This window comes from Motacilla alba, chromosome 11 (genome assembly GCF_015832195.1).
Source record: "Motacilla alba alba isolate MOTALB_02 chromosome 11, Motacilla_alba_V1.0_pri, whole genome shotgun sequence".
In the NCBI taxonomy this organism is placed as follows: Eukaryota; Metazoa; Chordata; class Aves; order Passeriformes; family Motacillidae; genus Motacilla; species Motacilla alba.
Window position 1 is genome coordinate 7503628 of NC_052026.1, and position 14521 is coordinate 7518148.

Sequence of the window (14521 nt, forward strand, 5' to 3'; positions counted from 1 at the left end):
ATCTGTCCTTCAGTTGTTGCAATCTATTGTGAAAATAATATACAGTTTAAATGTATATATGAAGTTCCAACCTGCAACTATGGTAATTTAGTTTTGAAAGTGATGTTGATGAAATAAATGGCTTTAGAAATAGACTTAGCAAAACGCATACGTACTGTCCCTGTGAAAACATTTTATCATGTAATTCCCAATGGTCTGGTCACCATGTTAATCTGAAATTTCTGAGTCTAAATCCCCAAGAAGTAATATATAATCATGAACTGTGTTTTCATGTGCTCTAGGGGTAAAGATAACATTAAGAAGCTATGTTTGTGTATACATTTATCGAAGTGGCAGAGCTGACATTTGTATATTGCCTTTTGTCCCAAAGGACAATAAAATGCTGATAACTACACGTGTAGTATCTATGAAGTACAATAGTCAAGCACTGCACAAGGACATCAGGTCAAGTTTTCATGTAAGAAGGATGCCCTGCCAGGTTTAAGTAGCTCCACAGAGCAGATGTAAGTTTTGTTTGTCTAAAGGCACTGTCAGCACACTGTCCTCTCCTTTGCACCTGTGAACTACACAGCGCTTTAAGCAAAGAGCAGCTCCGTTGTCTGAGCCCAAGGGCTGAGGGAATGCAGTTATACTGAGAGCTCATGGTTAGACTGTGCAGGTATTTGCTCTGGTTTTCAGAATGGAGATTTGAAATGTTTTGCATCTGGCTGGAGTGCTATGGTAAAGTTGGTTCAGGTGTTTTTGACCAGCGCTGACATGCCTAGAAGAGAGGCTGGTGAAAAGCAGGCTCTTTGTGTAAGTTGCCTTTCCTTTCTTACCACTGGTGAAACTGGCACAAGTAGAGAAATAAAGAAGGGTGCTGCTGAAGATTTCAGCATGAACAAGCTCAACTGCCTTCCTCATTAGCAAACTACAGACCTGTAATTTCCTTCAGTCAAGATTCCCCAAGTGTTCTCAGCCATGTGCCCTGTAGGATTAGCAGGACTGAGACTGTGGCTATCACACTGTCACTGTGCCTCTGTAAGTGCTGCTGAAATGCAGCTCTAGGCTGAGAGGACAAACACACCCACAGAGCTCAATGGGAGCAGACAGCCATTAACTCCGTCACAATTTTAGACATCTTTACCTGGTATAAATGAGTACTTTGCTTGAAATCCCTTTCCTTCCAGCTCCTCATCAGAAATAAACTTGATCCACATAAATCTCCCTGTTGATCTAATTAGTGCAGGACTTTTCAGACCACAGTAACGATTAATGAGAGGGGAGAACCCAAAAGGTCCATCTCGAACCTCCAGGTGATCAAACCGACATTCAAATGAGGGTTCTATGTAATAAGGTTCATCAAAGGTCAACTCAATTCTTTGTCGTGGAGCAGCTAGACATAAAAAAAATTGAGCAAAAGATTAAATGAAGATCTTGATAAAAAACACAAAAACATGAATTAATGAAGAGACAGGCCTCCAAAGCTGCAAGATAAAAAAGAAACTGGAAACTTCTCAAAACACATCTGCAGTCTGCTACAAAAATTTCTAAAATTACTTTCTAAAAGTTACTTTTGCATAGAATCATACAAAATTTTTTGCTTGCTCATCTTAATTGTTGAAAATTCAGAAATCACATTAATTTAATGCAGCACTTATAACAGATATGAACATATATACAAAGGTATTCAAACAAGGTTAAATGTTAAGATACAAATTAGAACAGGTGTTCTGTGAGAGCAAAATGCATAAAAAAGGACAAAACACTGAGCAATGCAGAAAAGAATGGAAAAGAGAAACACAGGAAGAACTACTCAATACTTCTTAAACATAAAGTCCAAATTTGTAGATCTTTTCACAGAAGACATCTTTTATGAGAACATTCAGAGAAGTGTAAGTGCTTCATATATGTCAGTGATATGCAGGTGGCTACAGATGTTGGTGAGTGTGAGCCTGTGGCAGCCTAACATCAGGACTGGGATCAGAGCCCTAAGTCCCGACTCTCACATCCGTGGTTTGGATCCCAAGACTTTCTCCTGTATGAATGGCTTCAGTGTTCCTCGCTCTTGGCATCGGCTGTGCTACGTGAACTTCCCGATCCTGGCTGGGCTCTGGAGGGACAGCTCGGAAGAATCACACGCTGCCTGCTTGTCCTGAATGCCAAAAGGATTTACTCAGGCATCTCCAACTCTCCCAGCAGACCTTCTGCCTCTCTCACAAGAGCTACACGCATTTGGAGCTGCTGTGAATGTTGGCAGTGGTCTGCATGAAGGAGAAGAACTTGGCTAGAAATTCTGGAGGGCCTTGGCCCCTCTCAGGCATCCACAATGTTTTTGTGGAAGGAATGAGGAGAGCTGGAAGCTGCTCCTGTGCCCCAGCCCTGCAGCAGGACAGGCTGGCTGCTCCCTGGGGCACTCCTGGGCAGGCAAGGTGCAAAACCAAGATGTACATGGGAACAAGCAAAAAAGGAAGGGCCTGTGAACCACTATTGTGCTGTACAAATAAAAACTCATCAAACCTCATTACTTGAAATATTTCAATTAATTGATATGAATCTGATGATTAGGCTGACTAATATTTTTAGCTGACTTCAGTGGGGTTTGGGTGCATTCTAATAAGAGGAAAAATAATTGGAGTGTCTCAAGTCTTGCAGCCTTTATTTAAGATACTCTCATTGGAATATGGTTTTATTCTAGTTAATGACATTTTTTTGTCCTCATCACATTATTTTAATAGTGACCTCAGCAGTGCTAACAAATCTCTGTATTTTTAGTACAGTGCTATGGCAGCCAGATATATCTTTTTTATTAATGAAGGACAGCATAAAGGCTTTCTGCTGGTGAGATAGAACATTACAGCATGGTATGAAATAACCTTCATCTTTTGCAATCTATTATTAGTGATATTAAGGTAACAAGCTACAATTTTTATCTTACTAATTCCATATCTTCATGGATTACAGTAGATATGCTGCTCCTTTTCCTGGCTGTGAGGATATGTCTTATTCTACATAGCTAATTTCTTAATGTTTGCATTTCATATTTATTTGTTGTTATTTCTTGAGAGAGAAAATTTAGCTTCTTGTTCAAGTAAATGACTGCAGAATTCATTCTATTACCAGTATGGCCATGCAATACTTTACAGCAGGGTAAGATGACAGTTTTACCAGTTCAAGATTTTTCATTCAACAGCAAGATTACAGCAAAACAAAACAGAAAGGAAGCATGTACCTTCTAATATATAGATGCACTCTTGATTGGGTGGGTACATGTTTGGGTAGTTTGGTGAAGCAAAATGTCCTCCATTACTGGTCCGGACCCAGTTGTCACACTGGGTGGGAGGAATGCGATTCACTCCAATATTTTGCCCACCTTAAGCAAAAAAAAAAAAAAAAAAAAAAAAAAAAAGTGATCAAGTAAGTTTCTTCTGCAAGCATGCAGATTTGATAAAGTAAAATTCTGGCATGACACATAGCCTATGAAGAAGAAAGTAATTTGTTTTGGTTGCAAGCTCTCTTGTAAGGCACTCATCTATCTAAGAAAATCTTATCTTTAATTTTGTGGTGGGGTATATCCTAAAGAAATCACAGTTTTTGAATATCAAATATATCCATAGATCCTTGGAAAGGAGAGGGAGTAATTTTTTATTTTTTTTTAACCAACGCCATTCAGGTTTTTGATACTCTTCTTCCTAAGTGAAATAGTCACAGTGGCTGCCAAGACCATTATTTTATGGGTTATGTCATCTCCATTCCTATGTAAATACAATTGGAAATATTTGTCAGCTTTCACTGGTTTTGACCCTGATTCCAGAATATGCTAAGGTGGGATATCTATTTACAGTAATTTGTTGGAATACAGGATGTTTGTAACAGAATGAATTTCAATGTGCAAATACACTAAATACAGCCATGGTAGGTAAGATTGCCCTGGTAGATAAGGGTCTCATTTAGGATCAAAGCTCCTCTTCTGGATATAGTGGGAAATGTGTTCTGTGACCAAGATTATGAAGTTTAGTAAGGTAATTCTTCATGCTGGATCATTCACAGAGCTTGGTTCAGATTTCCTCATCCACGGAGATGAGGTGGGGAATCTCTGCCATTGTTAAGTACCTTTGGCCCTTCTCCTTGGTATCCACAGAACTGGAGAGAGTAAGACACGGGATACGTATTTTCTGCTAGATAGTTCCTAAATCTCACAGGGTACTCTCATAGTGTTAATTATATTTACACAGTTTTAATTTGCAGACCTGTGAGAGGACATCCATGCTGGTACAAGTCTTAGATGCCTCCAGTAAATTACATCACCTTCCACTGGTACCTTGACAGCTTTTTGATTTATGGGGGTGAAAACTCTCTCTCTCTTCTGCAGAAATTTTTCAAGGAAATTCTGTAGGTGGCAGTTCAAGGAATTCTTCTCTCTTAAGTGTGGGTAATCCCACATATGAAAAAATAAGGTTTGTGAAATTGATTCCTTCTCCACTCAGCAGGCTTCAAAAATGTTTGTGGGTGGACTATTTGAAAAGCTTGTTGTCAGATACAGAAAACATGAATTTCTGTGGTGGTTTCTTTCCCACCTGTAACATCTAAAACTGTAGAACTTTACCTGGGAAAGTGAAACTTCCATGTTCTTTGTGACTGCATGGCTTTGTTCATTTGGGAAAAAATGCAGCAAATGGGGGAAAATGGAAAACACTGCAATTCATATTGGTAATTCAAGAGCTATTCATGTCTGAATACAAACATTTCATTTCACTTATATTACTCAATAAAAGTTATAAAACCATTCCATTTTTTGAGAGAAAATAATCAAACTAAAATTGTACCTTGTGTCTTCTGTGCAACGGCAATGCCTTCCACTACCAGGATTGTTACAAGCAACACTGATGAGAGAAATTGGACAGGAGAAACATCAGTAATTCTTCAAAGTTATAGAGCATTTTCTGCAGTCCCAGTTCATGCAAATCCTAGCATCACTGACCAAAACAACTCAGAACATACAAAAATATGTCATTAATTCATGTGTTTTCTTTAAAATTTCTACTTATGAAACCAGTGCAGTCTATGTGCACTGCTGGTCCTTTTTCCAGGTTCCTCAAGAAAGTGTATGAAAACAGCAATTCATTGTTTGATGAGACTTTTAAGAATATTTTCTAGAGTTTACATGGTATCTGTTGTCTATAAAACTTTTATATCCTGAAACAAGATGTTTCACTGCTATAATGAATCATATTTATCCTAAACCTCTATTTGCATAATGTGTGCAAAAGACTTCTCCAGCTTCCAAGAAATTAATCCGAACCACAGGAGACACTGCATGATCTTAACCCCTCCACAGATTTCACAGCTTTGTGCTTGCAAGGCTGGTTGTTGTGATGCTGCCACACAATACCAGTGATTTCTGCAAATGATGAGGCAGTAGAAAATGGGCGGATGCACGCTCTGGAGATGGACAGCCTCCCTTTTTCCTTCCTTCCCTTCTGGCTGTTTTACTTATGGCCTTTCTCTTATATTTACACATTCCCTGCACCCAAGAAGCATCCACATGAACAGCACATATGAAAAGCTCCATATTCCACAGTCCATCAGCAATTTTAAAGCAGCCTTAATGTTTAGATTTGCCTAAAATGCTTTGTCAACTTTGTCCCTTCGAATTGTTTAGGATTACGAGGAGGGGGAAAGAGAATGAAATAGAGTAAATCAATATCCCACTCTTCATTTGCTTTGCATCTGGAGTATCTCAGAAATTCTGGCCACATCTCTTTACAGTCCAAGCAGGCCTGGACTGCCCTGGACAGCAGGCAGCTGAGGGGAGATAGGACACAAGTTACAAAACCACAAGTACCATTGAGACTGGGAACTGAGCAACTACTGCTTGTCTCTTCCAGCAGAGAATCAGGGGGTGAGAGACAAAGCAAGCAGGTGGCATGTTCAAATCAAAGTTTTGTTGTTTTGGTTTTTTTTGTTGTTGTTTTTTTTTTTATGCACATAATTCATAATGTATCCTTGAGGTAGAAAATTCTGTTTCTGAAATCCCTTAAGCCATAAGTTGTTGGAAGTCTGGGATGTATTTGGGGCAAATATAATTTGCTCTACTTTTATACTCATTCTGCTTTTGTATCTCTGTAAAAGAAGATACCAAACAAGATGGACCTTTGATGCGACCTGTTTTGGCCCTTCCCATGTTCCTAATCTACTTGTCAGGCAGGCATGGCCTTAGCACTGCAGGGCAAAAAAGAGATTTCAGCAGGAATTTTATTGTCACTTTCAAGAAATTAATTTTATTTTCCCAGCCTTCCTGCGTTGTTGCTCAGGCATTTCAGTGGCTCAGTTGAAATGGCATTTTTTCCATCTGTGCTTTTCCCTGTGCTGCTGTTGGACTTTGAGCCCTTCGGAGCTGCAGAGTGAGCATGCACTGACTGGGAACCACAGCGATCCTGACTCAACTCATCCAGATGCTCCTCTAACACTGGCATGGATATATTATCTTGGGAAAAGATTAAAGGAATCAAAGTCTGCTCCTGAAAGTGTCCATCTAGCATTTATGTTTTATTTTGTATGTTTCTGCTGCCCTTTCTTCTCTCTACCCATACTGAAGTAGACTGTGTTTCATTCTGAAACTTTCCTCACCAACAACTACTTTTTCTGTGTAAGTCAGGGTCATAACTGTGGGTGTCTTCTAAAATACCATATGGGTCTTGCAAACAAGTGCTATGTTCTTAGAAGCTTATTTGATTTTTAGGGATGGATTATGTTAGAGTAGGTGAAGATTTAAGTAGTTTTTCAATTTCCATCTTTGCAATAATTCTGCATTTTCATCAATATTAATATACTTAAAAATATACTATCTGTCATTATCCAAATACAAAGCAGATGCTGCTAATCATTACTGACTCACCCTAGACTGAAAATTCCTCCTTCAGAAGAAAGCATCTATCACCCATTATTGGTATGCAGTTATGGATGTTCACTAGTCTTTAAAGCAAATGAACAAATATCCCATCTTTATTAACATATGATTGACATTAGTTTTCAGCTGGTTTTAGTTTTTACTATTCCTTACACAGATGTTATTATTTCACAATTATTTACAGTTTATTTTTGCAGCTTCTCTGTTTAAAGTGTACACTGAAAAATCTGAGTTTATGAGTTGCATGAACTTACAATGCATTTGTACTCCTGAGATCGCTTGTCCCTAACACAGAATCTTGACAGTGGTTATAAAAGTTATCAATCTCTTGTTTGTTTGTTTTTTTCTACACTGGTTTTGGTGCAACACTTCAGTGTTGACTTTTATTGTTAAAGGCAGTTTCCCCAATCCTGTGTAAATCATATGTCAGTATGTTCTATTGAATTCACCTTTCTTAAAGATGTGCTATGCCCACCCTCTGTTTTGCAAGGACAGAGCAAGCTCTGTGTGACTTATGCTGCTACTCAAAATGCAAAACGAGCTTTGACTTTTTTTCTTAAAGCAAACACACAGAGAAATGTGAGTGAAATTAACATGTGACTAACAAAATGAATGCAAATAGTCACTTTCAAGTAACAGGGAAAAATTGAGGCTTTGTTGATTTGCTTTGTTTTTATTTAGTACAGTTCTTTACTGTGGCTACCACAGTTTCAATACACTATTTTTTTAAAATTTCAGTATGCATCTACATTTATTTCAGTGATTGTACTGGTGGAAACAACGTAAGAATAGATGTTATGTTACACTAACCATTGATTTCCCTTCTTGCTGATGTGGATAAAGAAACAACCCCCCTAAAAGGACTTCAGGAAGCCTGATTGGCTTTCACTAGAGCTGTACTGTTTCTATAAATAGTCCGGTGCCTGTATGCGTGTAAATGCAAACAAACAGTGCCTATTCCTTGCAGAGCAGCATGGATATGCAGGCAACTGCAGGAGATATGGGTTGAATATTTGTCTTACTCTCTTCCTTTTGTCACATTATATGGATGACTGGGAACAGTATGGGCACCTTCTCTTTGTTCCCTGCCTTCTCATCCTCTTCCTCTCTTACACCTCATTCTTGCTCTCCCTGGCAATGCCCATCCCTCTTACGCTCTCAACAATCCTGAAGATGTACTCAGTAGCCCAGGTAGCAAACATTCCAGGGTCTTCCTTTGGCACTACTTTTATCCTGGGTGACTGTATGATAAAAGAAGAGAGCTGTCTCTGGCTAATGGTCAGGATGTGTGCTGTCTTCATCAGTGAGACAGTGCTGGCAAAAAGGTGGAGAGGACTTACCTGTTCTTCCTGAGAGTACTGGGCAGGATTGCCTGGGGTCGTATTGCCTTAAACTGAGTGCATTGACATGACACAGTATAATGTGGGAAAGCCAACAGGAGTCAAGGGGCTGAAAACAAGGTCTATCAATACTCAGGATGAAAAGAACACGAAAAATAATCAGTCAGGATATTTTTAGACCTTTCAGACTGTTTCCATTAACCCATTTTTGTGTGCATTTTAAAAACAACAAAGCAATCTCTTGGTGTCCTAAATTCATACTACTTCCTGGAAAAATAATTTCAAATCTCAAAGACTAATTTGGACAGTACAAATCCATAAGGAGGAAGATGTCTAGGGAAGAGACAAATCCTGGAAGTGGGTGCAGTAGAGAGCTAGTGCTGAACCACTGTCCTGGTACTGCAGCAGGGACACAGTCACAGCAGTTAGAACAGACATGAGAGACTGAACCACTTTCACTAAGAGTCTTGTAGCACTTCCAGAAGGATGAAGAATGATCTTTTTATTTCTAATAAACTGCAATTCAAATATTTATTGTGCACCTGAACTTGAAATGGGACACAGTATTCCTCTGCTCCTTTTTTCCTCTTTAAAGTCTCTTACAGATTTCTCTGACATTACTATTCTTTAGTGTTGATGAAAGATAAGTCCAGGCTTAGGTCCATAGTCTATTATGGTACAGGAAACAAAAGAAGTGAGTAAAAATGCCACTTGAACATGGCTTGCTGATGTAAGCAACAGCACAGTGCAGGATTGCACTGAATATCAAAGGGATTCAAGGGGAGAGCTGGGTGTTTTGTTTTTACTGCAGGAGCATGATGAGAATTCTACCAGAGGAGCCTGAGCTATGGGACACTGACCTTATGAACTTAGAGATAGTTAGGTGATAAATGTAATAAAAGTTAGTGCTTCTGCACCTTCCAGTGAGCCTCCCCTTGATGATCTGTACCCTGCAGAAGAGGCCATCCTTATGCCAACAGCAGCACGCACACCGAGGCAGAGACTGAGGAGCTGCTTTTATTCATGAATCTGGTATTTGTTCTTGTATTTCATGAATTATGGTGCACAATCTTGTACTACCATTTAGAGCTCTGATAGTTTATACCTGTGTGAGCATGAACTAGGAACACAGAAAAAGCAGCCAGCTTCTGTCTGTTTTTAAAAGAATGGGTTTTTCATTTTCTCCACTTTGCATTAAATATTTTAGATCACATAGCCCGCAGACAGCTGTATAAATTTTGAAAAGTGAAGACACTAAACATACAATTCAAGTTCTTACTATTCTGTTGCTGAAGCAGGCTTACAGAATAACATAAAAGAAGCTCCTGAACTGGTGTAATAAACTGCATTGTTTGCAGAAGTCAAGACGTTCTTTGTTGGCATTTCCTAAATTTTTTAAAGTAAATCTAAGTTAAAAGAAGAAAAAAGAAGGCAATTTCTGCGTTGGAGTATATATAGGGAGGTTCACAAAAGTGTGGCTCCTACTTCTCTTTAAAAATGAGAATAATATATTTAGTTTTGCAGTAAATGGGTGCTCAACCCAATACTGAGAAATCAGCATGTTGCCTAGATAAACAAGTGCTTTAGGCTGCAAATCTGACATATGCTTGTACTTCATGGCAAAACACATTCTTCAGATTTCATGGGATACAGTGCAGCTCTGAGCTCCCTATGATATATCTTTCCCCTGCTCTTTCTGCATGCTCTAGGGATCTTCACACAGAGACAACAGACTCGATTTGCTGTGTGGCTCTCAGAGCAGTGTCTGTCTTCAGTGATGACAATGGGGGATCTATGCATGCAGGGCAAGCTGAATATCAAACTGGGGAGCAGTCAGGCACAGCTGAGAAACATTCCACCATTTTTTGAAATAAAGACTTAATCATTTAGAGTATTACCCACTCTTAGTATAGTGGTAGCCAGAATCCTAGGGATAAAGATGACAGACTTTGCTTAAAGCAGGATTCATTGGATCTCTGTGCTCTGCTCCTCGGATTAGGCAGCACCTTGTACACACACAGTCCAGAGAGATGGTAATGAGCAACACACGGGTCATGCATGTTGGAAAATCTTGCCAGGATGCCTGCTTCTTTCTGGCAGATACAGCCTAGAGTAACAAATGCTTGATCTTAATTATATACTCTGTTTTGCCTTATGGGAATGGTTCCTTTTCTGTGTATTCTTCTCAAACTTAGCTTCTCATTTGCCCTGTGTACTAAAATTAGCATTACTTTCAGCAACTGCTCATCACAGTATTTCAGGTTTTATACCCATTTTTCACTCATGCGTCTACACAGTAATATTAACTATTAATGTGCTGGGGACATTTATGATTATTATATCCTATCCTATTCTCTGGCCAACATTAATTACATGTTTTGGTTGCTTTTAAGGACTCTGATCAAGGATTAGTTGCTGCACAAATTCAAAGTGAGTGACTGACTCGTGGGTGGTCTTGTAAAGAACTTGTGCAATTTAGACAGACAGGTAAAGTGTCCAGACACTTTGGATTTCATGTAATTCTGTGTGCCTGGTCACCTCCTTTTCTTTCAAAAAGCTTATTAACTGCTTTAGGATTCAAGCCATTTTTAGCTCAGAAACACACACTGTAAATTTCAGGGAATGAGATTTTTCTCTCTCTTCCTAGCATTTGCTATGTTTGTTAATTGACAAATGGAATACTGGATTGCATCTGTTGCTGCTGTATTTAAGGCTAACAATCCTGTTGCTGAGGATGAAAACATGGCAGTTTTTGAATCCCAAACATTTTTATAGTTCATTATATACAGCCTGTATACATTCCTTAATCTATTGCGGTCTCAACAGAACATTTGCAGATAGGTAAAATGAGTATCAAAGAGCATTTAAGGTGGCTGCCTACAACTTATCCTATTAACAGCTCCAGTGGTTTCCTCATATTGGAACATACAGCAGGATTGTCACAGAATAAAGTATAGAGATGAAGGTGTGCATCAGGCAAGACATATTTTAGCTGGTTTAAGTCTTACCCAGAGCACGCTAGTGGAACTGCCAACACATTTTTAATCCTTCTCACAGAAGCTTGATAGCAGAAGTGGGCTTCACCAGCTATTAACAGTGACTCTGGTGCCTTCTTAGATCCAAATCTTGTTAGCCATTAACTGCCAGCAGGATATCAGAATGCACTCAGGTCTATTCTCAGATATAACAGTTTCATCTCACTCCAGCTGTTTCCAGTAGGGATTCCTCTCTTTAAGATTGCCAGAGAAACAAATTGGGATTCTGTCTCTGCAGAGAAACCAGGTTAACTGATTCAGGAAGTAAGTGCAGCTCTCCCATGTCCCTTTGATAAAAATCATCTCCAGAACAATTCATGCTTGGATGGATCTGTGACAGAGTCCCCTCTAGGTTGGCTAAAAACATTTAACGTTTCTGATCCTGTCCTCCATTAGAAATGTATAAGCAGCTGTGGGCTGCTTCATTTTACCAGTTGCTCCACATCCTGTTACTTATAATCCATCCCTGGGTCTGTCTGCCAGCAAAACTTCTGCCAGAATAATGATAGCTTTCATTTTTAAAATAGAAACTTCCCTTTTTATATGGAAGAGCCTTCTTTTTCATCTCCAAGCTGTGTGCAGCAAGAGACTGATGAGAAGACTGCATGTGCAAACCATGTTGATGAGGGGTTTCAAAACCTTATTAAAATATGTACACTGACTTCTAAGTTCAGATGACTTCCCTCTAGCTGACAGAGCTAATCCTGCTGCGCATGACTATTCTGAATACATCTTTCCCAGAAATAGCTTATTCCTAGAGAAATTGGACAGTGATACTTTTGACTTAAAAATCGATCAGATTGTGCCAGAGTTCTTTATCTTCTCTTATTTATTAGCAATATATTTATTAGCAATATTTTTCAGTGGGAATAATTTCTGGAATGTCTATTACGAAATTAATATTTAAAGTTATCTTCTGCTATCTTCTTTTATGTCTGGCAACAATTTATGTACAGACTATAATTTTTTCTTTTCCAGCTTTTCACTCTCAGTCCCTTAAAAAGAGACTTAACTTAGTGTTCATCAATTTTACCATATGATAAAGACTGAGGTTTTGTGAAATGACTTCTAAACATATTGGCCATCCTTTCCTGCTGCATAGTGGAGTAGCTTTGTAATAACAGAAAACTGAGTGAAGCTCAAAGATAATCTGAAAGAAATGTGGATTTTTTTTTCATTAAAAGTTACCTGCTGGTTTTTGTTGTAAAATTTACACTCCCCCAACCCCGTATCTTGCAGTATTTGAGGTGTCAGTTGCCAGTTATATGTTGACAGAGGCAGCAAGCTGTTTAAAGGTAGCAAGCTGTTTAAGTTGTCCTAGACTGTAAGTGCTTCATTCATTAAAAAAACCAACAAATTGGAATGTACAAGGCAGACAAGCAGCAAGCTTGTTTGCAGTGTTAGAATCCCAGCTTGAATCCAAGACCCTAAAATTTTGCTTCAGTCCAGACAGGTTATACTCCTAGTGCTGGGTTTGTTTTGTAGGTAAACTACACGTACTAGAGTATGTGCAATTAGCAGCTCTCTTCATTCCTCCAGTGAATTATGACTTTCTGTCAGGTTCATAAATGATGAATAGCTTATAAAGTTTTCCTTCAAGGGTAATTTTTCTGTCTAATCTCTCCCTGTGAATTAAACCTTAAGAAAGATGCTGAAAATCTTAACTTTTTCATTAGAAAATTATACATAATTTAGTAGCTCCTTTAGCTTCAATCCATTGTTATTCTATGCTCTGGCTACAGCCACATACATGATTTCCCCACTGCAATTTGCTATTAATATCAATGTAATTGTAACCAAGTTGTTGTGTAAAAAATTTCACAGTCACAGTCATCTATGTCTCAGGAAAAAGAGGGAGCTATATTTGAAGTTATGCTTCAGGGTGGTGCATTTTGAATATGAAGTTTGTATGTGTATTAAGAGCAAGGTGTAATACACACCACCAAACACTTGCCTTGTTTTTAACGCTGCAGCTTTCTGAATCCTGTTCTGCAGTTACTTGAGTTGCTTCTGCTGAACTGCTTAGCACTGCAAGCAGTTTGGAGCGTCACTTTTTTCAGTGCAGCAGAAAAGGTGGAAAGTAGATACTGTTTAAGTAAAAAATAATACTCTGACTTCACTCAATACTGCCTTCATTAGGGTCACTGTAGCTTCTACAGTTGGTACTTTTGCTTTTGGCTTCAATGAACAAATCATGAAACTATTAGGAGAGTTTTGAATAACCTTTTTTTCTGCTTGTTTTCAGCTTTTTGTGGCATTATCACACCTTTTGGTTTTGGAAATAGGGAGCCATAATTTCTAGCTTTTGTGTAGAAGGAAGCATTACTTCCTAACACTACTCGTTTGTGAGAAATTAACTGTTAAAATCATGCCAAAATGCAAATGAGGAGCTGGAGCAGAATGGCAGGAAGTTAAATCATAGCAGTCCACATTCTTGCAACCCGATGGAGTTGGAAATAATTCTGTAGTCCACTGGAAGGTTGGGAATGTAGCAGTAATTTGTTCTACCCCTGGCCGCTTGTTGAATTACTGGGTCAGAAGCTACAGAATTCTCTTTTTGGCTTTCTAAATTAATCCAATATATTAACTGAAACAGACCAAAACTAATGTAGAGGAAAGATTTAACTGACAGCTTGTACAGTTTTTTAAAGCAAATAACAGCATATGGAAATGAAAGAGGGACCATATTTGAAGCATGAGAACAAGCTTTTAGCAAACACATTTTGGGGGAACACCACGTATGAGGAAATTCAAGGTAGGCATATTTACTTCCTAACCCTAACAGGGGCATGGCTTTATTATGAAGGCAGCTGCTTTTCTCTCTCATGAAGTGGAGGGTTATGGTGCTTCATTATTGTAGAGCAGTTGCACTTTGCAAGCTGTGCCAGGCTCAGGGAAGGATTCTAGCATGTTTAAGATGGCATTGAGAACCGAAGGCAGGAGGCAAAGGCTTTGTCCAACAGCCCAAACGCAGCAAGCTCTTGGCCTCCAAGAGGTCCCAGAGCCCACTGAGAAACCAGGTGGGCATTGGCTGGGCTCCCCTTGAGCAAAAGCTGCAGCCACTGAGACCTCAGGGCTGTCGTGCTCCACCAGCGCTGCCACTGAGCACTGCTGCCTGGGAGAGCTGGAGGAGAGCAAAGAATCCATGCAGGACAACGGGACTCAGGATGAGACTTCTACAAGTTTTGCTGAACACTGCAGACAAAGAATTACATTAAGTTTTTATTTAAATAGTCCTTGATATTGATAGCTGAGGA

At 39.0% G+C, this 14521-nt stretch overlaps 1 protein-coding gene across 1 annotated transcript in view; it reads right to left on the reverse strand.

Annotated features, from left to right (window-relative positions):
- Window positions 1–14521, reverse strand: part of NETO2 (neuropilin and tolloid like 2) — a 31503-nt gene that overhangs the window by 14421 nt on the left and 2561 nt on the right. Inside the window, exons 2-4 of the mRNA XM_038148332.1 lie at window positions 4806–4862; window positions 3212–3352; window positions 1127–1375 (exon numbers count right to left, since the gene is read on the reverse strand). Coding sequence (XP_038004260.1) covers window positions 1127–1375; window positions 3212–3352; window positions 4806–4862 — 447 coding nt within the window. The remainder of the gene's footprint in view (window positions 1–1126; window positions 1376–3211; window positions 3353–4805; window positions 4863–14521) is intronic.